The 23,454-nt window shown below is 43.0% G+C and overlaps 1 protein-coding gene across 1 annotated transcript in view; it reads left to right on the top strand.

The window, feature by feature from the left end:
- L3MBTL2 (L3MBTL histone methyl-lysine binding protein 2) overlaps window positions 1–23,454 on the top strand; it is a 308,748-nt gene that overhangs the window by 55,889 nt on the left and 229,405 nt on the right. The window contains 3 exon segments of the mRNA XM_073572982.1: window positions 1,015–1,135; window positions 17,887–17,966; window positions 18,091–18,208. Of these exon segments, the coding sequence (XP_073429083.1) occupies window positions 1,015–1,135; window positions 17,887–17,966; window positions 18,091–18,208 (319 nt within the window).

Raw genomic sequence — 23,454 nt, 5'->3', positions numbered from 1 at the left:
GGCTGGTCGCAGTTATTTTGGCTAAAGGTTGTGCAACCAAGTATTAGGCTGAGGGTGCCAATACTTTTGTCTGGACCATTTTTGTTGTTTTGTGTGAAATGATCAATGTTTTGCTTTTGCTTCATTCTCTTTTGTGTTTTTTCATTTAAGACAAATTAAATAAAGATAATAGTACCAAAGAATTTGTTTGCAATCATTTTCAGGAAGAAACTGAGTATTTCGCAGAATTGCAGGGGTGTCAATACTTTTGGCCACAACTGTATGTGTGGTAATATACTCACTGATTGCTGTCTTCTCCAGTTTCCAGTGCTTCCCGAACACTGTGTAGATGCATATGTAGTATAGGTGTGGTAATATACTCACTGATTGCTGTCTTCTCCAGTTTCCAGTGCTTCCCGAACACTGTGTAGATGCATATGTAGTATAGGTGTGGTAATATATTCACTGATTGCTGTCTTCTCCAGTTTCCAGTGCTTCCCGAACACTGTGTAGATGCATATGTAGTATAGCTGTGGTAATATACTCACTGATTGCTGTCTTCTCCAGTTTCCAGTGCTTCCCGAACACTGTGTAGATGCATATGTAGTATAGCTGTGGTAATATACTCACTGATTGCTGTCTTCTCCAGTTTCCAGTGCTTTTTCAGTCTTCTGAGTCACGTGACTGATATTCTAACTTGCCGGCTTGCACTGCACGTTGTGTGATCTGGAAGTTGATTGTGCAATGTAAGCCTATAGAGCGTCAGAACGAGACACCATAGACTAATATTATAAAAAAAAGATATGCAGCTCAAACCTAGACTCCCAACTGTGATCCAGAGAGTCTAGATCATGTCACATAATTCAGAAAAAGCGCAGTGAAGCGGCGCTGGAAAGCGGAGAAGACGACAATCTCTGACTATATTAATACACCTACACTGCACAAATCGTTACACAGGTTAGGGTGAAGCAAAATGAACAATAGTGCTTCTGTAACAAAATTAGAAAGCCTCAGTTTGTTTGTTTGTTTCAATAGGGGAAACCACCTACAAAGAAGGCAAAGGTTCTACAAAAAGCTTCATGGTCTGCCAAAATTGGTGCATTCCTACGTACTGGGGGCATAGGTCAACTAGCAGATGGAATCCGTGGACAGGATGGTAAGATAGTTTTCAGCAAAGTTTGCAGCATGATTATAAGGCTGTATAGGGAAAATTTCCGTGAGATATTGTTGGTCACTTATTACTGCCGTGCACTAATGGTAAGGACGATGTCAATGTTACTCGTATTTTTCGGACCATATGACGCACCCAACATTTTCAGAAGGAAAAAGGGGAAAAAAAATAATGTGTCAAATGGGGTCCGTCTTACAGTCCAAATTCAGCTTACTGGGGGGGGGGGACCAGTAGCTCTGGTGGAGAGTTGTCACAAAGGGTGTTCGGTGGCCGGCGATATGACTCCCATCCCAGACTGGAACCAGTCAATTCTTTGTGCGGAATCTGCAGGGCCAAATCCTCTGTGGATCCGCAGCCAAATCCGCAGCGTGTGCACATACCCTAAAAAGGCTCTCAAGAGACACTTTATATTTCTTAAAATGGATGCCTGCACACGTCAGAGTGAACCGTTTTGCTATCGTCTTTCAATTTTTTTTGGGACAACAAGAACATTGTTACCAAGACACTGGCAGTAAAAGATACTAAAGCTCATCACAGCAGCCAGTTTCTCCAGGACTTAGTGGCAAAAATTCTGCAAGATTATGAACTCAAAAAAGAAAAGGTTCTTGCTATTGTAAGTGATAATGCTTCAAACCTAAGTACAATTAAACTGATGAATGAGAATAATGAAGGTGAACAGCAGCTAGAAGAAAACTTCAGATTCAGTATGTTGGAGAGGGAAGGCCAGTCCTGTAACTGAGGAACAAACAGATATTACTACAGAACAACAGCATAATGATTCTTTACAGTTAGATGATCTTGTTGAAGCTGCTTCAAAGCTTTCTCATATTCATCATATGCGCTGTGTCGTGCACACGCTGCAGCTGGCAATAAGAGAGTCTGCAAGAGGGACATTCTGAACTGATTGGCAAAGTGAGGAAATTGGCTATTGCTGACAGAGCCCCTAAAATTGATTCCATCTTGAAGAGACGTGCTGGAAAAGAGGCGATTGTGGATCAAGCCACTCGATGGGGCAGCACATATTTAATGACTGAGCGATTGCTTGAGCTGAAACTTTTCCTTGTAGATATGGCCAACACTCAGGTAACCCTAAATGAAGGTCAATGGACACAGGTGGCTGAACTGAAAGAATTGTTTCATCACCCATTTACAGTAACTAAAAAGTTAGAAGCTGAGGATTTAACGCCTGGCATTTTCATAAAGAAGTGGAAGAACTTGTTGTTTTGCCTGTCCCAAAGAGGAGGTTTAACCCCTTAATGTCTATGGACGTGCACAGTCCATCATGGCAGGAGGTATCTTTCAGCACCATGACGGACTCTGCACGTCCTGCCTTTGAACTGTCACTGCGTGTAAACACGCAGTTTCAGTTCAGTGCTGACAGCTGTCTATGACAGCTGAGAGGCATAGGAAGGGGGGCAGGGACCCTTGCACTCGGTCCCTGCACCCCAAGCGCTGTGATTGGTCGGTCAATCTGACAGACCAAACAGCAGAGATGAGCAAGAGAAGCTGAAATTTGAGCTTCTCCTTGCCCGATCAGTGTAGGAGCTCAGCGCTGCACTGGCTGAGCTCCTGCACTGACAGCTAGGAGCTGAGCCCCCACCGCCCCTGGCTGTTAACCCCCTCACTGCTGCGATCACAGCGTTCAGAGGGGGAGGCAGAGGGTAGGGGGCTCCCTCTGCCTCAGGTCGGCGTCCCTGCGATGAAATCGCGGGGCCGACCTGTGCCATGATGACCCGGAGGTGTCACGACAACCTCCGGGTCATTTACCTGCAGAGAGCTGGTGAGATCATGCTCACAGCATGGTGTCAGCAGCTCTCAGCATTGTTATAATGCATTACAATGCTGGAGCATTGTAATGTATTATACCTAAAGTCAAAGCGAAACTGAAAGTCCCATAAAGGGACAAGGTAAAAAAAAAAACATTTTTAAAAAAAATATGTAAAAAAAATTATTAAAACAAAATATAAAAAATTCCCTAAAAAATCCCCTAAAAATTACACATTTTTATGTAAAAAAATAAAATAAACAAAAAAAATACACATGTTTGGTATCGCCACGTCCGTAAAAATCCCATCTATAAAAGTGTCACCCTAGTTTAACCCCTTCAGTGAACGCCGTAAAAAAAAACACAAAAAACTAGCAAATTATACTTTTTCCAAGCAGTATCATCATACCGCTTGGAAAAAGTGCAATAACACGCGATCAAAAAGACGAATATAAATAAACATGGTACCACTGAAAACGTCATCTTGTCACGCAAAAAACGAGCCGCCATACAGCATCATCAGTGAAAAAATAAAAAAGTTATAGCTCGCAAAATAAAGTGATGCAAAAATATTTTTTCTATAAAAGTTTTTATTGTGTAAAAAAACACCAAAACATAAACGATATAAATGAGGTATCGCTGTGATCGTAGTGACCCGAAGAATAAAGCTGCCATACTAATTTTACCACATGCGGAACAAAAAAAGCATTCCTAAATTTCTGGGTTTTATTCATTCAAAAAATGAACAGAAAAATCAGAATAGAAAGCGATCAAAAAGCGTTATGTGCCCGAAAATGGTACCAATAAAAACGTCAGCTCTTCCCGCAAAAATCAAGCCCGCTCATAACTCTGTCAGCTGAAATATGTAAAAATTATAGCTCATTAACCCCTTCATGACCCAGCCTATTTTGACCTTAATGACCTGGCCATTTTTTGCAATTCTTACCAGTGTCCCTTTATGAGGTAATAACTCAGGAACGCTTCAACGCATCCTAGCGATTCTGAGATTGTTTTTTCATGACATATTGGGCTTCATGTTAGTGGTAAATTTAGGTCGATAATTTTTGCGTTTATTTGTGAAAAAATCAGAAATTTGGTGAAAATTTTGAAAATTTCGCAATTTTCAAATTTTGAATTTTTATTCTGTTAAACTAGAGAGTTATGTGACACAAAATAGTTACTAAATAACATTTCCCACATGTCTACTTTACATCAGCACAATTTTGGAAGCAAAATATTTTTTTGTTAGGAAGTTATAAGGGTTAAAAGTTGACCAGTGATTTCTCATTTTTACAACAAAATTTACAAAACCATTTTTTTTAGGGACCACCTCACATTTGAAGTAACTTTGAGGGGTCTATATGGCAGAAAATACCCAAAAGTGACACCATTCTAAAAACTGAACCCCTCAAGCTACTCAAAACCACATTCAAGAAGACTATTAACCCTTCAGGTGTTTCACAGCAGCAAAAGCAATGTGGAAGGAAAAAATGGACATTTTAAATTTTCCAACACAAATTTTCTTTCAGCATCAATTTTTTAATTTTCACATGGGCAACAGGATAAAATGGATCCTAAAATATGTTGGGCAATTTCCCCTGAGTACACCGATACCTCATATGTGGTCATAAACCACTGTTTGGGCGCATGGCAGGGCTCAGAAGGGAAGGAGCGCCATTTGACTTTTTCAATGGAAAATATGCTGGAATATTTAGCGCTTGCCATGTCTTGTTTGGAGAGCCCCTGTGTGCATAAACATTGGAGCTCCTCCACAAGTGACCCCATTTTGGAAACTAGACCCCCCAAGGAACTTATCTAGATGCATAGTGATCACTTTGAACCCCCAGGTGCTTCTCAAATTGATCCGTAAAAAAAAAAAATACTTTTTTTTCACAAAAATCTTTTAGCCTCAGTTTTTTCATTTTCACATGGACAACAGGATAAAATGGATCCTAAAATTTGTTGGGCATTTCCTCCTGAGTACACCGGTACCTCATATGTGGTCATAAACCACTGTTTGGGTGCACGGCAGGGCCCGGAAGGGAAGGAGCGCCATTTGATTTTTTGAATGGAAAATTAGCTCCAATCGTTATCGGACACCATGTCGCGTTTGGAGAGCCCCTGTGTGCCTAAACATTGGAGCTCCCCCACAAGTGATACCATTTTGGAAACTAGACCCCTTAAGGAACTTATCTAGATGTGTAGTGAGCACTTTGAACCCCCAAGTGCTTCACAAAAGTTTATAACATAGAGCAGTGAAAATAAAAAATAATTTTTTTTCCTCAAAAATGATTTTTTAGCACGCTATTTTTTATTTTCACAAGGGTAATAGGAGAAATTGGACCACAAGAGTTGTTGTCCAGATTGTCCTGAGTACGCTGGTACCCCATATGTGGGCGGGTGCCACTGTTTGGGTGCACGGCAGGGCGCAGAAGGGAATGAGCGCCATTTGACTTTTTGAAATGAAAATTAGCTCCAATCGTTAGCGGACACCATGTCGTGTTTGGCGAGCCCCTGTGTGCCTAAACTTTGGAGCTCCCCCACAAATGACCCCATTTTGGAAACTAGACCTCCTAAGGAACTTATCTAGATGCATAGTGAGCACTTTGAACCCCCAGGTGATTCACAGAAGTTTATAATGCAGAGCAGTGAAAATAAAAAAATCTTTTTTTTCCTAAAAAAATTTTTTCTTAGTTGGCAATTTTTTATTTTCACAAGGGTACTAGGATAAATTGGACCCCAAAAGTTGTTGTCCAGTTTGTCCTGAGTACGCTGGTACCCCATATGTGGGGGATGACCACTGTATGGGCACACGTCAGGGCTCGGAAGGGAAGTAGTGACGTTTTGATATGCAGACTTTGATGGAATGGTCTGCGAGCATCATGTTACATTTGCAGAGCCCTTGATGTACCTAAACTGTGGAAACCCCCCACAAGTGACCCCATTTTGGAAACTAGACCCCATAAGGAACTTGCCTAGATGTGTGGTGAGCACCTTGAACCCCGAAGTGCTTCACAGAAGATTGTAACGCAGAGCCATGAAAATAAAAAATCTTTTTTTTCCTCAAAAAATGAATTTTTAGCTCGCAATTTTTTATTTTCACAAGGGTAACAGGAGAAATTGGACCGCAAAAGTTGTTGTCCAGTTTGTCCTGAGTACGCTGATACCCCATATGTGGGGAGGGACCACTGTTTGGGCACACGTCGGGGCTCGGAAGGGAAGTAGTGACGTTTTGAAATGCAGACTTTGATGGAATAGTCTGCGGTCGTCATTACGTTTGCAGAGCCCCTGATGTGCCTAAACAGTGGAAACCTCCCACAAGTGACCCCATTTTGGAAACTAGACCTTCCAAGGAACTTATGTAGATGTATGGTGAGCACTTTCAACCCCCAAGTGCTTCACAGAAGTTTATAATGCAGAGACGTGAAAATGAAAAAAACTTTTTTTTTCCGCAAAAATAATTTTTTAGCCCCCAATTTTTTTATTTTCCCAAGGGTAATAGGAGAAATTAGTCCCCAAAAGTTGTTGTGCAATTTTTCCTGAGTACGCTGATACCCCATATGTGGGGGTAAACCACTGTTTGGGCACACGTCAGGGCTTGGAAGGGAGGGATCACCGTTTGACTTTTTGAACGCAAAATTGGCTGGAATCAATGGTTGCACCATATCGCGTTTGGAGACCCCCTGATGTGCCTAAACAGTGGAAACCCCTCAATTCTAACTTCAACCCTAACCCCAACACACCCCTAACCCTAATCCCAACCCTATCCATAACCCTAACCCCAACACACCCCTAACCCCAACACTAACCACAAGCCTAACCCTAATTCTAACCCTAACCCTAATTCCAACCTTAACCCTAATTCTAACCCTAATTCCAACCTTAACCCTAATTCTAACCCTAATTCCAACCCTAACCCTAATTCCAACCCTAATTCCAACCCTAACCCTCTTTCCAACCCTAACCCTCTTTCCAACCCTATCCCTCTTTCCAACCCTATCCCTAACCCTCTTTCCAACCCTAACCGTAACCCTCTTTCCAACCCTAACCCTCTTTCCAACCCTAACCCTCTTTCCAACCCTAACCCTCTTTCCAACCCTAACCCTAATGGAAAAAAAAAATAAAAATATTTTCTTTATTTTATTAGTTATGCCTACCTATGGGGGTGATAATCGGGGGGGCTCATTTACTTTTTATTTCATTTTTATCACTGTGAGAGTGATCAAAATGAAATAATGGAATCTGCAGCCGGCAGATTCGGGCGGGCGCACAGCGCATGCGCCCGCCATTTTCTAAGATGGCGGCGCCCATGAACCGGACCCGCCGGACACCGGGAGCGACGGGGGGACTTAGAAGGTGCCGGGGGAGGTGAGAGTGGGTGAGGGGGTTATCGGATGCTGGCGGGGAGCTGAGGGAATGGGAGGGGGGCAGATGATGACAGCGGCGGCAGATCGCCGCTGTCATTCTGTTGCGGGGGGGGGGGCGATCGCCGGTGGGGGGGGTCGAATCGGTGTCTCCAGCCATGTCCGATGCTACTGCAGCATCGGCCATGGCTGGATTGTAGTATTTCATCAATTTTCATTGATGAAATATTACTATCGCTCTGATTGGCTGTTTCACTTTTAACAGCCAATCAGAGCGTTTGTAGCCACGTGGGGGTGAAGCCACGCCCCCTGTAGTGAATTACAAAGCCCCCTGTATCTGCGGGTCTGGTGACCTTTCATTGACCCCGGTCACCCGACCCGCAGGGGGGCTTTGAATTAATGACACAGGGTATGCGTCATAGGTCGGATTGGCACCGACTTTCATGACGCATACGCTGTGTCACAGGTCGGGAACCGGCTAAAGATAATTTTTGTGGAAAAAAAATGATTTTTTAATTTTCACTGCTCTGCGTTATAAACTTCTGTGAAGCACTTGGGGGTTCAGAGTGCTCACCACACATCAAGATAAGTTCCATAAGGGGTCTAGTTTCCAAAATGGGGTCATTTGTGGGGGGTTTCTACTCTTTTAGCACATCAGGGGCTCTGCATTCCAAAACAGTGGTCCTTCCCTTCTAGCTCTGCCATGTGCCCAAACAGTGGATCCACCCCACATATGGGGTATCAGCGTACTCAGGACAAATTGCACCACAGCTGTTGGGGTCCTATTTCTCCTGTTACCCTTGTGAAAATAAAAATTTGTGGGCAAAAAGATCATTTTTGTGGAAAAAAAAGAATTTTTTATTTTCACGGTTCTACGTTATAACCTTCTGTGAAGCCCTTGGGGGTTCAAAGTGCTCAACACACATTTAGATAAGTTCCTTGGGGGGTCTAGTTTCCAAAATGGGGTCACTTATGGGGGGTTTCCACTGTTTAGGCACATCAGAGGCTCTCCAAACGCGACATGGCGTCCGCTCTTGATTCCAGCCAAGTTGACATTCAAAATCTCAAATGATGCTCCTTCCCTTCTGAGCACTACCGTGCGCCTAAAGATTGGTCTTCCTCCACACATGAGGTATCGGTGTACTCAGGAGAAATTGCACAACAAATATTGTGGTTCATTTTCTCCTGATACCCTTGACAAAATAAAAAAAATTGTGTCCAAACATAAATTTTTGGGAAAAAAAGTTAAATGTTTATTTTTTCCTTCCACATTGCTTCAATTCTTTTGAAGTACCTAAATGGTTAATAAACTTCTTGAATGTGGTTTTGAACACCTTGAGGGGTGCAGTTTTTAGAATGGTGTCACTTTTGGGTATTTTCTGTTATATTGACCCCCCAAACTCACTTCAAATGTGAGGTGGTCCCTAAAAAAAAATGGTTTTGTAAATTTTGTTGGAAAAATGAGAAATTGCTGGTCAACTTCTAACCCTTATAACTTCCTAAGAAAAAAAAATTTGGCTCCAAAATTGTGCTGATGTAAAGTAGACATGCGGGAAATGTTATTTATTAACTATTTTTTTTACATATCTCTCTGATTTAAGGGCATAAAAATTAAAAGTTTGAAAATTGCAAAATTTTAAAAATTTTCGCCATATTTCCATTTTTTTCATAAATAAACGCAAGTCATATCGAAGAAATTTTAACACTAACATGAAGTACAATATGTCATGAAAAAACAATCTCAGAATCAGCGGGATCCATTGAAACGTTCCAGAGTTATAACCACATAAAGTGACAGTGGTCTGATTTCAAAATTAAGGCCTGGTCTTTAACCTACAAAATGGCTTGGTCGTTAAGGGGTTAATCGCAGGTGGCATTGCTTCTTCAATGAAACGGAGAGAGGCACTGCTATTAGAAAATAACATTCTTCTGGCAGCTGTTTATGTGGACCCGAGTCATCAAATATTGCTGGATGATCAACAGCTTACTAAAGGAAAAGAAGCTCTGACTGAAGTAGTAAGGATGAGCGGGCTACAGGAGTGCCAAGAGCAGGAGGACTTGGGTCTTGCCACTGCTACCATATCTTCAGCCTCATCAGATGAGGAGTTTCATTTTAAGAAGTATTTGGACGACAAGGAGCAGGAAAGCGTTGACGCAGGGAAAAAATATTTCACTTCCATAGCCAACAGACTGACCATATTTCAGCAAAATTTTTCACTTGCTCTCAAAGAAATAGTAGAGTTCAGCAATTCATTAAAACAGACTATGCATGAGGCAATTCATTTACACCCTGAAATGGATGGCGACGTTGCCCATGTGGTTATTGCTTTGCCACCAACTCAAGTTAGTGTAGAGAGGTAGTTCTATAGCCTTAAAATAATTAGGTCAGATTTGAGGTTATCTGTGAAGGAGGATCGGATGGAGGTGATACTATTTCTCAGAACAAATTCATAGACTGCACAAATGTTATTCAGTGATTTTGTTAAAAACTCTGTTTTCCCAACTTAATGCATAGTGTGTTGCATTTTTACAATTCATTGTGTTCTAATAATAATAAATAATCTTTATTTTTATATAGTGCTAACATATTCCGCGGCGCTTTACAGTGTTCTGAAGTTGTATTCCAATCTATATATTATGTTCAATCCAAATAGCTTGATTATTGTATTATAATAATGGTGATTAAAAGCCTGATGTTACTATTTTACTAAGGTAAATGTATCAGTTAACCCCTTAACCCCCAAGGGTGGTTTGCACGTTCATGACCGGGCCAATTTTTACAATTCTGACCACTGGCCCTTTATGAGGTAATAACTCTGTAACGCTTACATGGATCCCTGTGATTCTGACATTGTTTTCTCATGACATATTGTACTCCATGTTGGTGGTAAAATTTCATTCAAATAACTTGCGTTTATTTGTGAAAAAGATGGAAATTTGGTGAAAATTTTGAGAATTTCGCAATTTTCCAACTTTGAATTTTTATGCCTTTAAATCGCAGAGATATGGCACACAGAAAACGTAATAAGTAACATTTCGCATATGTTTACTTTACATCAGCACAATTTTGGAACCAAAATTTTTTTTTCGTTAGGAAGTTATAAGGGTTAAAAGTTGACCAGCGATTTCTCATTTTTGCAACACCATTTTATTTTTACGGACCACATCACATTTGAAGTCACTTTGAAGGGTCTATATGATAGAAAATACCCAAAAGTGACACCATTCTAAAAACTGCAACCCCTCAAGGTGCTCAAAACCATATTTTAATGAAGTTTATTAAACCTTCAGGTGCTTCACAGGAATTTTTTGAATGTTTAAAAAAAAACACAAAAAAATTACTTCAGGTCCAATTTCTTTTATTTTACCAAGGGTAACAGGAGAAATTGGACTGCAAAAGTTCTTGTGCAATTTGTTCTGAGTACGCTGATACCTGAAATGTGGGGGGGAACCACTGTTTCGGCGCATGGCAGAGCTCAGAAGGGAAGGAGCACCGTTTGACTTTTTCAATGCAAAATTGGCTGGAATTCAGATCGGACACCATGTCGCGTTTGGAAAGCCCCTGATGTACCAAAACAGTGGAAACCTCCCACAAATGACACCATTTTGGAAACTAGACCCCCCAAGGAACTTATCTAGATATGTGGTGAGAACTTTGAACCCTCAAGGGCTTCACAGAAGTTTATAACATACAGCCGTACAATTAAAAAATCATAATCCACAAAAATGATCTTTCCCCCCCCAATTTTTATTTTTCCAAAGGTAACAGGACCCCAAAAGTTATTGTGCAAGTTGTCCTGAGTACGCTGATACCCCATATGTGGGGGTAAACCACTATTTGGGCGCATGGCAGAGCTCGGAAGGGAAGCAGCGCCATTTTACTTTTTTGGCTGGAATTGGGATTGGACGCCATGCCGCGTTTGGAAAACCCCTGATGTGCCTAAACAGTGGAAACCCCCCACAAATGACACCATTTTGGAAACTAGACCCCCCAAGGAACTTATCTAGATGTGTGGTGAGCACTTTGAACCCCCCAGGGCTTCAGAAGTTTATAATGCCCGGGCGTGAAAATAAAAAAATCATATTTTTTCCACAAAAATGATCTTTAAGTCCCAAATTTTTTTATTTTCCCAAGGGTAACAGGTGAAATTGGACCCCAAACGTTGTCCAAGTTGTCCTGAGTACGCTGATACCCCATATGTGGGAGAAAACTACTGTATGGGCACACGTCAGGGCTCGGAAGGGAAGTAATGATGTTTTGGAATGCAGACTTTGATGGAATGGTATGCGGGTGTCATGTTGCCTTTGGAGAGCCCCTGATGTGCCTAAGCTGTTCAAACTCCCCAAAAGTGACCCCATTTTGGAAACTAGACCCCCCACAGAACTTATCTAGATGTGTGGTGAGCACTTTGAACCCCCAAGTGCTTCACAGAAGTTTATAACGCCTGGGCGTGAAAATAAAAAAAATCATATTTTTTTCCACAGAATTGGCTGGAATTGAGATCAGATGCCATGTTGCGTTTGGAGAGCACCTGATGTGCCCAAACAGTGGAAACCCCCCAATTTTAACTCCAACCCTAACCCCAACACACCCCTAACCCTAATCTCAGCCCTAACCCTAGTCCTAACCCTAATGGGAAAATGGAAATAAATTTTTTTAATTTTATTATTTTTCCCTAACTAAGGGGATGATAAAGTGGGGTTTGATTTACCATTTATGGTGGGTTTTTATTTTTGGCAGCTGTCATACGCTAAAAGACGCTTTTTATTGTAAAAATAGTTTTTGCATCACCACATTTTGAGAGCTATAATTTTTCCGTATTTTGACCCACCGAGTCATGTGAGGTCTTATTTTTTGCGGGACGATTGCTCCATTGGTACCATTTTCGGGCACGTGACTTTTTTGATCGCTTTTTATTCCGATTTTTGGGACGCAGAATGAGCAAAAACCAGCATTTCAAGAATTTCTTTTGGGGGGTGCGTTTACATCATTCCGCGTGCGGTAAAATTGATAAAGCGGTTTTATTCTTCGGGTCAGTGTGATTACAGTGATACCTCATTTATATCATTTTTTTATGTTTTGGCGGTTTTTTGCAATGAAAGCAATTTTATATAAAAAATAATTATTTTTGCATTGCTTTAGTCTGCGAGCTATAACTTTTTTATATTTTCACTGATTATGCTGTGTGGCGGCTCGTTTTTTGCGGGACAAGATGATGTTTTCAGCGGTACCATGGTTATTTATATCTGTCTTTTTGATCGTGTGTCATTGCACTTTTTGTTCGACGGTATGATAATAAAGCATTATTTTTTGCTTTGTTTTTTATTTTTATTTTTTAAGGGGTTTGCTAAAGGGGTTAACTAATGGGACAGTTTTATAGGGTGGGTCGTTACGGACGCGGCGATACCAAATATGTGTACTTTTTTTTTAACTTTATTACATTGTCCCAGTGGTTACATCACTGTCATGTGACAGATCGCTGATCTGTCACATCACAGATCGCTGTGACAGATCAGCGATCTGTCACAGGTGCTTCACAGGCTTCCTCATGCCTGCGCTGTGCAGGCAGTGAGGAAGCCGGCTCCCTGCAGGTCCCCGAACGTCCCCGCCTCCATATGGGATCCCGGGACCTGCAGGGAAGGAGACCCCTGAAGCAGTGCAGCACATCGCGCTGCTCCGGGGGGGCTCAGGGAAGCACGGAGGGAGCCCCCTCCCTGCCGATGCTTCCCTAAGGCCCCGATACACTGCGATCGTGTTTGATTGAAGTGTGCCAGGGGTTAACGTGTCGGGGGCGGGCCGTGACCGCCCCTGACACTTAGTATCGGATGTCAGCTGTGATAATCAGCTGACACCGGCCGCGATCAGCGGCGCTATGACATACTATCCCGTCCCTGGGAATTGAGTCCCAGGGCACATGGACGGGATAGTACATCATATGACAGAAAGGGGTTAAACATGAGCCAGGGATGAGGGAGTTGGAGGTTTGGTGTACCTACTCCACAGCCCTGGTCATCAGGCTGGGAGAAGCTGCTCATCATTGAGCACTGTGACCTCTGTTGAACTTGATGGACATATCTGTCTTCTCAATTGTACTATGTAACCCTTGTGTTATCTAATCGACAATGACTGTTACGTTTTTCCCGAATGAGTGTAATTATTTGATAAAATGTTCATGTCAGAGGAGTGGAACTTTTTTAAAATGAATCTGTCACCAGTTATTTGCTATGTTATCTAAGAGCAGCTTAATGTCGGGATTTTGATTCCAGTGAAGTATCACTTACTGGGCTACATTCTGTAGTTTTGATAAGATTAATGTTTTTCTCTGCTGCAGATCAGATAGCTCTCTGAATGCTGAGCTCCGTATAACCTGATTCACACCACTGATTGGCAACTTGTTGTGTATACTGTGCATAGGCAGAAAGCTGCCAATCAGTGGGGATGGCGTTGCAGAGCCGGAGAACTACATGTCAAGGAATAACAAGTCCTCCTGCTAATTAAATTATTGACTTTATTGAAGTAAGTGATGCATCCCTGGAATCCGGGCCTCTGCCCCTACATCATGCTGATCTCAGATTGTATACCAAAAACCTGCTGACTCACTCCCTTTAAGAGAGTTAGACTTGAAATATTATATATATATCGGGAGGAAAGTGTGTGTGTGTGTGTACTTATATGTGTGTGTGTACACGTTTCTGTGTGTCCCGCAGCTGCCTGCCCACCCACCTCTGTGCAGTCACAGCCAGCAGGAAAGAGGGTGGTTTGTGGCCTGTGCTGGAGATGTGAGTACATGTGTTAGCATATGTGAGTACGTGTGTGTATATGTGAGTACGTGTGTGTATATGTGAGTACGTGTGTGTATGTATGTGAGTACACGCGTGTATGTATGTGAGTACACGCGTGTGTGTGTGTGTATGGGAGTACGTGTGTGTGTGTGTGTGTATGGGAGTACGTGTGTGTGTGTGTGTGTGTGTGTGTGTGAGAGTAACATAGTAACATAGCTTTGAAGGCTGAAGGAAGACCTTATGTCCATCTAGTTCAGCCTATTTTTAGTGCAGCTGTTCTGCATTGTTGATCCTGGGGAAGGCAAAAGACCCACAGAGTAGAAGCCAATTTTCTCCATAGGGAAAAAAAAATTCCTTCCCCTAAGCTTGGTCAACCATCTACCTATAATATTATGTTATTCCTAACCTTCTATACTGTTACTCACAAGAAAAGCATCCATTCCTTTCTTAAATTCATTCAGTGAGTTGGCCATCACCACTTCCTCAGGAAGAGAATTCCAGAGCCTCACTGCTCTTACCGTGAAGAACCCTCTTCTATGCTGGTGCAGAAATTGTCTTTCCTCCAAACGAAGAGAATGCCCCCTTGTTCTTGTCACAGTCCTTGGTACAAACAGTTCATTGGAGAGATCTCTGTATTGCCCTCTGATATACTTGTACATATATATTAGGTCTCCCCTAAGTCTTCTCTTTTCTAGAGTAAATAGACCAAATTTGATAACCTTTCTGGGTATTGTAGTGAACCAACTCCATTTATCATTTTAGTAGCCCGCCTTTGAACCCTTTCAAGTTCAGTAATGTCTTTCTTGAGCACCGGCGTCCAAAATTGCACACAATACTCCAAATTTGGTCTGACGAGTGATTTGTAGAGAGGGAGAATTAAGTTTTCATCTCGTGTCCCCAGACCTCTTCTGCATCCCATGACCCTATTTGCTTTGATGGCAGCTGCCTGACACTGGGCACTCCAATTTAGCTTCTTATTGACTAAGATGCCTAAGTCTTTTTCCATGTCTGATTTCCCCAGCAGTTTCCCATTTATTACGTAATTGTAGCATCTGTTTCTCCTTCCCATGTGCATAACCTTACACTTATCTGTGTTAAACCTCATTTACCATTTTTCAGCCCAATTCTCCAATTTACTCAAATCTGTCTGTAGTTGCAAACTGTCCTCCTTTGTGTTAACTACCTTACATAGTTTTGTATCATCTGCAAATACTGATATTTTACTGTGTAAGCCATCCACTAGATCATTAATAAATATATTAAATATTAGGGGGCCCAGTACAGAACCCTGTGGTACCCCACTAGTAACCTTGGCCCAATCTGAGTATGCACCATTAATAACCACTCTTTGCTTTCTATCACTAAGCCAGCTACCTACCCATCTACACACATTTTCCCCTAGCCCAAGCTTTCTCATCTTACTTACCAATCTTTTATGTGGGACAGTGTCAAATGCTTTAGAGAAGTCGAGATAAATGACATCCAATGATTCTCCTTGGTCCATTTGAGAGCTTAATCCTCATAGAAGCTGATCAGGTTAGTTTGACAGGAGCGATCCTTCATAAATCAATGTTGATATGGAGTTAAACATTTATTAACATTGAGATATTCCATAATGGTATCCCTTAGAAACCCTTCAAAATTTTACCCACAACAGATGTTAAGCTTACCGGCCTATAGTTTCCAGGTTCCCTTTTACATCCCTTTTTGAATATTGGTACCACATTTCTTTGCCGTCAATCAAAAGGAACAGACCCTGTTTCTATAGAGTCTTTAAATATAAGGAATAGAGGCCTGTCTATCACATTACTTAACTCCCTTAATACCAGAGGGTGAATGCCATCAGGGCCTGGTGATTTGTCAATTTTAATCTTACTAAGGCGGTTCTGCACTTCTTCCTGGGTTAGGCAGGTAATACTTAATGGGGAGTTTACATTATCACTCTGCATTTCCCCTGGCAAATCCTTTTCCTGTGTGAACACTGTTGAGAAAAAAGTATTTAAAACATTTGCTTTTCCTACATCGCTCTCTATGATTTCACCCTCATTGTTCTTTAAAGGGTCGGCACCATCAATTTTAATCATTGTACTGTTTATACAATTAAAGAATAGTTTGGGGTTTGTTTTACTTTCCTTAATAGTGAGTCTCTCAGTTTCCACTTTTGCTAAAATGTATTTGTTTTTTGCACATTTTATTTTTTTCTCTATAACTTTTTAATGCTTCTTCATTGCCTTCTTGTTTTAGCTTCTTAAATGCCTTGTTCTTGTTATTTATTGCCCTTTTTACATCCTTATGTAGCCACATTGGTGTTCTCCTGTTCCTAGCCCTTTTATTTCTGTACGGTATGGCTAGCTCGCAGTGGGTGTGTAAAACTGATTTAAATATTTCCCATTTATTTTCTGTGCTCCTATTTTTGAGGACATTGTCCCAATCAATTCCGCAAAGGTCCTCTCTAAGCTGATTAAACTTTGCTTTCCTGAAATTCAGCGTTTTTGTAACCCCCTTCCAGGGCACCTTACTGAAGGACAAGTAGAATTGTATTATAATGTGGTCACTGTTCCCTAGGTGCCCATCGATTCGTACTTCTGTTATTCTATCTGGCCTGTTGCTTAAAATTAAGTCCTGAAGGGCTGTCCCTCTCGTTGGGCCCTGCACAAGTTGTGACAGATAATTAATGGTCACTGACAGAAATTGGTTTCCTTTCTAAGATACGCAGGTTTCAGTTTCCCAGTCTATGTCGGGGTAGTTGAGGTCCCCCATAATAATCACCTCATTGTGATGTGCTGCTTTGTCTATTTGTTTCAATAATACATTTTCAGTGGTTTCTGTTATATTTGGTGGCTTATAACAAACCCCTATGAGGATTTTATTACTTTTCTCTCCTTGTATCTCCAGCCATAGAGACTCCACCTCTTCATTTCCCTCTTGTATATCTTCTCTTAGTGTGGGCTTTAAAGTGGACTTTATATATAGACAAACTCCACCCCATTTCCTTTTTTTACGATCCCTCCTAAACAAATCATATCCTTGCAAGTTAGCCGCCCAGTCATAGCTGTCGTCTAACCATGTCTCAGTTATTCCTACTATGTCGTATTTTTCCTCATACATTACCAACTCCAGATCTTCAATCTCATTGGTCAGGCTTCTTGCGTTGGTCATCATGCAGGGAAGAAGTTTTGCTTCCTTTTTCTTTGCTTCCTTCTGAGTACCCTGTGTTGGGTCCTCTTTACCACATCTAGTACCCTTTATTAGTTTGTCCTTCTGCTGCATGTTCTTGTCTGCTGTTTTTCCTCCCATCGTGTGTGTGTATGTGAGTACGTGTGTGTGTATATAAGTATGTGTGTGTATGTGAGTACGCGTGTGTGTATGAGTACGTGTCAGTGAGTACGTGTGTGTACGTACATGTGTGTGTATGTGTGTGTACATGGTGGGCAGGCGGCGGCAGGTCCGGCGGCGTGGCCAGCAGCGGCGAGTCCAGCGGCGGCGGGAAAGACCGCGGCTTGCAGCCTGTGCACAGGCCGCAAGCCGTGGTCTTTCCTGCTGGCTGTGACGGACTTGGGTGGGCCGGCGGCGGCGGGTCCAGCAGCGGCGGTGGGGGGTCCCGGCGGTGTACCGTTGGTGGTACTGTGGAAGGGCCTGGTACCACCAGCGGATGCCATATTGAAATACCCATCACTTGGGTATTTCAATATGGCGGTCGGCGTATTGCGGTCGGCGCGGTGGATTGTCGGATTCGGGGACATCCAAACGGAAGTGGATGACGGACAATTTAAGGCAATTATAGATATATATATATTTATTTTAATATTTTTTTTCTCCTTTAGGCATGGTTTTCAGCTTTGACTGGGGAAAGTACATTACAGAAGGTGATTACCAAGCCGCTCCGGTTAACTGCTTCAGACATGTGAGTTGTAGCAGACAATACTTCCGATGGTCCTGTTGCTTGCGGCAAGGTTCCTCATGTTCTCCATTTGTTATCAGAGTAGTTATGTGTGTTATTTTCTGCCTTTTCTCACCATGATTTTTAGGTTCCTTTGTTTGATCAGTGGGATGAGATTGCAGAGGGAATTAAGGTGGAGAGCTTAAGTAAAGATGCTGTGCTTCCCTGTCGTGTATATTGGATTTCGTCTGTTGTAAGGATAGCAGGTAGTGTTTATACAATTGTTATCTGCTGTTCCGTTTTATGACGACTTCTCAGTTTTCTACTGACTTATCATTATATTGAATAATTGCCAACAATATTCTTAGTAATTCTCCGTCAAGGTTCTGTTGCAGTTGACACCAAGAATAGCAGTCTGCCACGATATACTTACCACCAAAATTCCAGTCATAGGCAGAATGTCCCTGACCGTCTCTCTTTAAGTCCTTATTGGATCCTCTCAGCTACCTGAAGACAAGCTCCTGTGGTTGCCTGTAGTGTTCCTCTGGGATGCAGATTGTTTTATAAAGGTCTATAATGTAACAGTCCTGGAAGATTTTGCAGTGAAGCTTTTTGTGTTGGGAATTATTAACATTTCAATCCTAATAGCCTTAACCCCCTCCCCATTGTTGATTGATCCAGTATTTCTAACAAGTTATTGCTCCACCTTTAGGGTATGTGCAAATGACTTTTTTTTTTTTTTTTTTTAGGCGGGTTTGGAGAGGACCCACTGTAAACATGCCTAAAAAATTGCTAACAAAACATATGCATTTCTACATAAAACAAATTGGCGTGCATATACTCAGCCATTAAAAATTGAGCAATGATATGATTCAAAGCAGCTTGGCCTTGAATTGGGGTCAGTGATTAAAGGGAACCTGTCACCAGCAAAAACACTATTAACCTGCATTTATGCAGTTAATCTGCAGGGTAATAGCATTACTAACGTGCCTACAAGTAGCTGAACACTGCATGGAGAAAATTAACTTTTTTTCCCCCCGGCAGCGTTCTGATTTCAGATATGGGGAAATACAGAGCGGCCACTGTAACTGGGCCCGCGGCCCTCACGGACACTGGCTCTACATTGGGGTTACAGTTACAGGTGGCACCATGTATACTCAGAGCCGTGACTGAAGCAGCACCGACGCTGCCCCATGAATTAAACCAAATGCTGCCAGGGAGTATAAACTTTATTTTCTTCCCGAAGCGTCCGGCCACGTGCCGACACCAGACAGGTTAGCAACTGTATTAGAAAACTAGACAGAAAAAAAATTCTTAAATTTACCTTTAACGTGTGTGTATGTATGTGTGTATATATATATGTACAGTGGGAACGTAAAGTATTCAGACCCCTTTAAATTATTCACTGTTTGTTTCATTGCAGCCATTTGATAAATTCAAATTGTTAAATTGGTATGTCTGTACTCTGTTTTTTCCCCTGACTTTAATTCCATGTATCATACTTCAAATTGACTGTATGCATATTGATATACCAATGCTCCTCACACCTTCCATCCTTCCATCTTATCCCACCTCTTTCTTCAACTTTGATGCTAGTCAAATGTCCCATTAACTGCAATCTGCTAATTGCCCCCTGCTGTGAACCGTCCTCCAGCCACCTTCTCCTCCTCCCTCCCTCCCTCCCTCACCTGGCTTCATTTCATGAATGGTAAAAGTTGAACAGAGCAAGCCAGATATGACCCTGGTCAGATGTGACATCATTTGAAGTGACATATTTAAAGTGATACATGAGAAATATACCAGAAATAGGTCAGACGGTAAGACTAACCACTGCTTTCTTACTTTACTTGCTTTTTTTTTTTTAACTCTGCACTTTACCCATGCTCACATTTGCCATCACCGTTTTTGCTCCACTAATCTTCACTCTCCTTCACTATTCCCAAACCCCTGCACCCTCGAACCAAATAACGATCTCCCCCTCTTTCTTACCCCCTCACCTCGCTTTATCCGCAGACATACTCCTTATCCTCAGACCTCTCCTATTAAGATACAATACAAGACGATCACTCTCCTTCACGCACCTGCTTTCCCTTTCTCTGCTTCTTCTCACTGTTGGTGACATATCCCCCAATCCTGGCCCCCCCGTCTCATACATCCCACTAATCCTCACCCCTATCTTTCTCACACTAGGAGAAACTACCGCAATCCCTCACACTTAAAACCTGTGCCACTGACCCCCCTCCCTTCCGCACCCTCTTTCTGGAGCGCTTTGAAATGCTCGCTCCATCTCCAACAAGCTCCACGTGATCCATGACCTCTTTACCTCCCGCAACTTTTCCTTCCTGGCCCTCACTGAGATCTGGCTGAGACCCCCTGACACTGCCTCTCCGGCCGCACTGAGTTATGGCGGCCTCCACTTACCCACACTCCTCGCCCTGGCAACAGACAAGGTGGAGTGGGTTTCCTCCTTTCTAAAAACTGCTCCTTCAACCCTATCCAACCCCCACCCTCCCTTATCCTCCCTTCTTTCAAGGTTCACTCTGTCCATATTTACTCTCCCTCTAATCTCCCTCTAATCTCCAAATGGCTGTCATATACCGACCACCGGACTCAGCCACTTCCTTCATTGACCAATTCTCCACCTGGCTTTTCCAATTTCTCTCTGCTGACATCCCCACCATCATCATGGGGGACTTCAACATCGCCACTGACACCCACCAGCCAGCAGCCTCCTAAGTCCTGTCACTTACCTCATCCTTTGGACTTACTCAGTGGTCCTCCACAACCACCCACACAGATGGACATACATTAGACCTCATCTTTACCCGCCTCTGTTCCCTATCTAATCTCACAACCTCTCCCTTCCCCCTATCTGACCCCCATCTACTCACCTTCTCATCCTTGTCCTTCTCACCTGCCCCCCATGTCCAGCCACTAGCACATCCTCGCAGAAACCTCGCACACCTAGACATCCACAGACTCTCAGACTCTCTTCTACCTCTGTCCTCCATATCTTCACTCCACAACACGGACAGTGCCACCGCTTTCTACAACGCCACCCTCACATCAGCCATAGACTCAGTCGCTCCTCTCATGCATGGCAAAGTGCGACAAACCAATAGGCAACCCTGGCACAACAACCTCACCAAAAAACTTCGACACGCATCCAGGGTCGCGGAGCGGCGTTGGAAGAAAACACGCCTGCCAGACAACTTCACTGCCTTCAAACAAGCTACACTTGCCTTTAAATCAGCCCTCACTTCTGCTAAACAGACCTATTTCACAAACCTTGTATCTTCATTATCCCACAACCCAAAACAACTGTTCAGCATATTCAACTCTCTTCTCCGCCCACCACTGCCACCTCCAACTCCCCTCATCTCTGCTGAGGACTTCTCTGCTGAGGACACCACCTATTTAAAAAACAAGATTGACCAAACAAGGCAAACCTCAACAGTTCCACCACCCCAACCACTCCACATACCAGACCTCTGCACTTCCCTTATAACCTCTTTCTCCAACATCACTGAAGGAGACCATACTCATCTCCTTTCCAAATCACGCCTCACCACCTGTGCACTTGACCCCATCCCTTCCCACCTGCTCCCCAACCTCACTAACATGATCATTCCAGCCCTAACCCATCTCTTCAACCTATCCCTAACTTCTGGTACCTTCCTCTCTGCCTTCAAACATACCACCGTAACACCCATCCTCAAAAAATCAAACATTGACCCAACTGCTATGCCCAGCTATCGCCCCATATCACTGCTCCTGTTTGCTTCCAAACTCCTTGAACAGCATGTCCATGCTCAACTTTCCTCCCACCTCTCATCTAACTCCCTCCTTGACATCCTGCAATCTGGCTTCCGCCCCCACCACTCCACTGAAACTGCCCTGACCAAAATTACTAATTACTTACTCACAGCCAAAGCTAGCAGACAGTTTTCATCCTCCTCCTTCTTGACTTGTCCTTTGACACAGTTGACCACTGCCTACTGCTACAGATTCTTTCTTCCCTTGGCATCAAAGACCTTGCCCTGTCCTGGATTTCCTCATACCTTTCTGACCGCACATTCAGCGTTTCCCACTCTCACACTACCTCCTCATCCTGCCCCCTCTCTGTTGGAGTCCCCCAAGGCTCTGTCCTGGGGCCCCTACTTTTTTCCATCTATACTCTTGGCCTAGGACAACTCATAAAGTCCCATGACTTCCAGTACCACCTGTATGCAGATGACACTCAGATCTACCTCTCTGGCCCAGATGTCACCTCTCTGCTGACCAGAATCCCGGAGTGTCCATCAGCCATATCCTCCATTTTCACCTCTCGCTTCCTAAAACTCAATGTAGACAAAACTGAACTCATTATCTTTCCTCCATCTCGCGTATCTTCCCTACCCGATCTATCCATTATGGTAAACGGCATCACGCTCTCTCCAGCACGTGAAATCCGCTGCCTTGGAGTAAGTCTCGACTCTGCCCTGTCCTTCAAACCACACGTCCAATCTCTTGCCACCTCCTGTCGCCTCCAACTCAAAAATATTTCCAGAATCCGTCCCTTCCTCAGTCCTCAATCTACTAAAACTCTTGTACATGCCCTCATTATCTCCCGCCTTGACTACTGCAACACTCTCCTCTGTGGCCTCCCTGCTAACTCTCTTGCACCACTCCAGTCTGTCCTCAATTCTGCTGGCCGACTAATCCACCCCTCTCCTCACTACTCCCCTGTCTCCCCCTCTGCAAATCCCTCCATTGGCTCCCAATTCCCCAATGAATCCAGTTCAAACTACTAACACTGACCTACAAAGCCATCCACAACCTGTCCCCTCCCTATATCTCTGAACTAATCTCCCAATATCTTCCCTCACGTAATCTTCGATCCTCCCAAGACCTCCTACTCTCCTCCACACTTATTCGTTCCTCACACAACAGCCTCCAAGATTTCTCCCGAATATCCCCTATCCTCTGGAATGCCATGCCTCAACACGTCCGATTATCCACCACCCTCGGATCCTTCAAACGGACGCTGAAAACTCATCTTTTCAGGAAAGCTTACAGCCTGCAATGACCATTCTGCCGCCTCACCACCGCCTGAGCTGCCGCCTCATCACCACCAGAGCTGCTGTATCCCCGACCTTCTGTCTCTTCCCCACTATCCCGTAGAATGTAAGTCCGCAAGGACAGGGTCCCCTCCCCTCTGTACCAGTCTGTCATTGTAAATTTGTTTACTGTTAACGATATCTAACTTTGTATGTAACCCCCCTTCTCATGTACAGCACCATGGAATTAATGGCACTATATAAATAAATAATAATAAATTCCAAAAAGTTCATTTTTTTCTCATTAAGGTACACTCTGCACCCCATCTTGACTGAAAAACATTAGACATTTTTGCTAATTTATTAAAAAAGAAAAACTGAAATATCACATGGTCATAAGGATTCCGACACTTTGCTCAGTATTGAGTAGAAGCACCCTTTTGAGCTAGTACAGCCATGAGTCTTCTTGGGAA

Source organism: Dendrobates tinctorius, unplaced genomic scaffold, assembly GCF_039654945.1.
Source record: "Dendrobates tinctorius isolate UK_male_01 unplaced genomic scaffold, ASM3965494v1 ptg000033l, whole genome shotgun sequence".
Lineage (NCBI taxonomy): Eukaryota > Metazoa > Chordata > Amphibia > Anura > Dendrobatidae > Dendrobates > Dendrobates tinctorius.
This window is presented reverse-complemented; position numbering and strand designations above follow the sequence as displayed.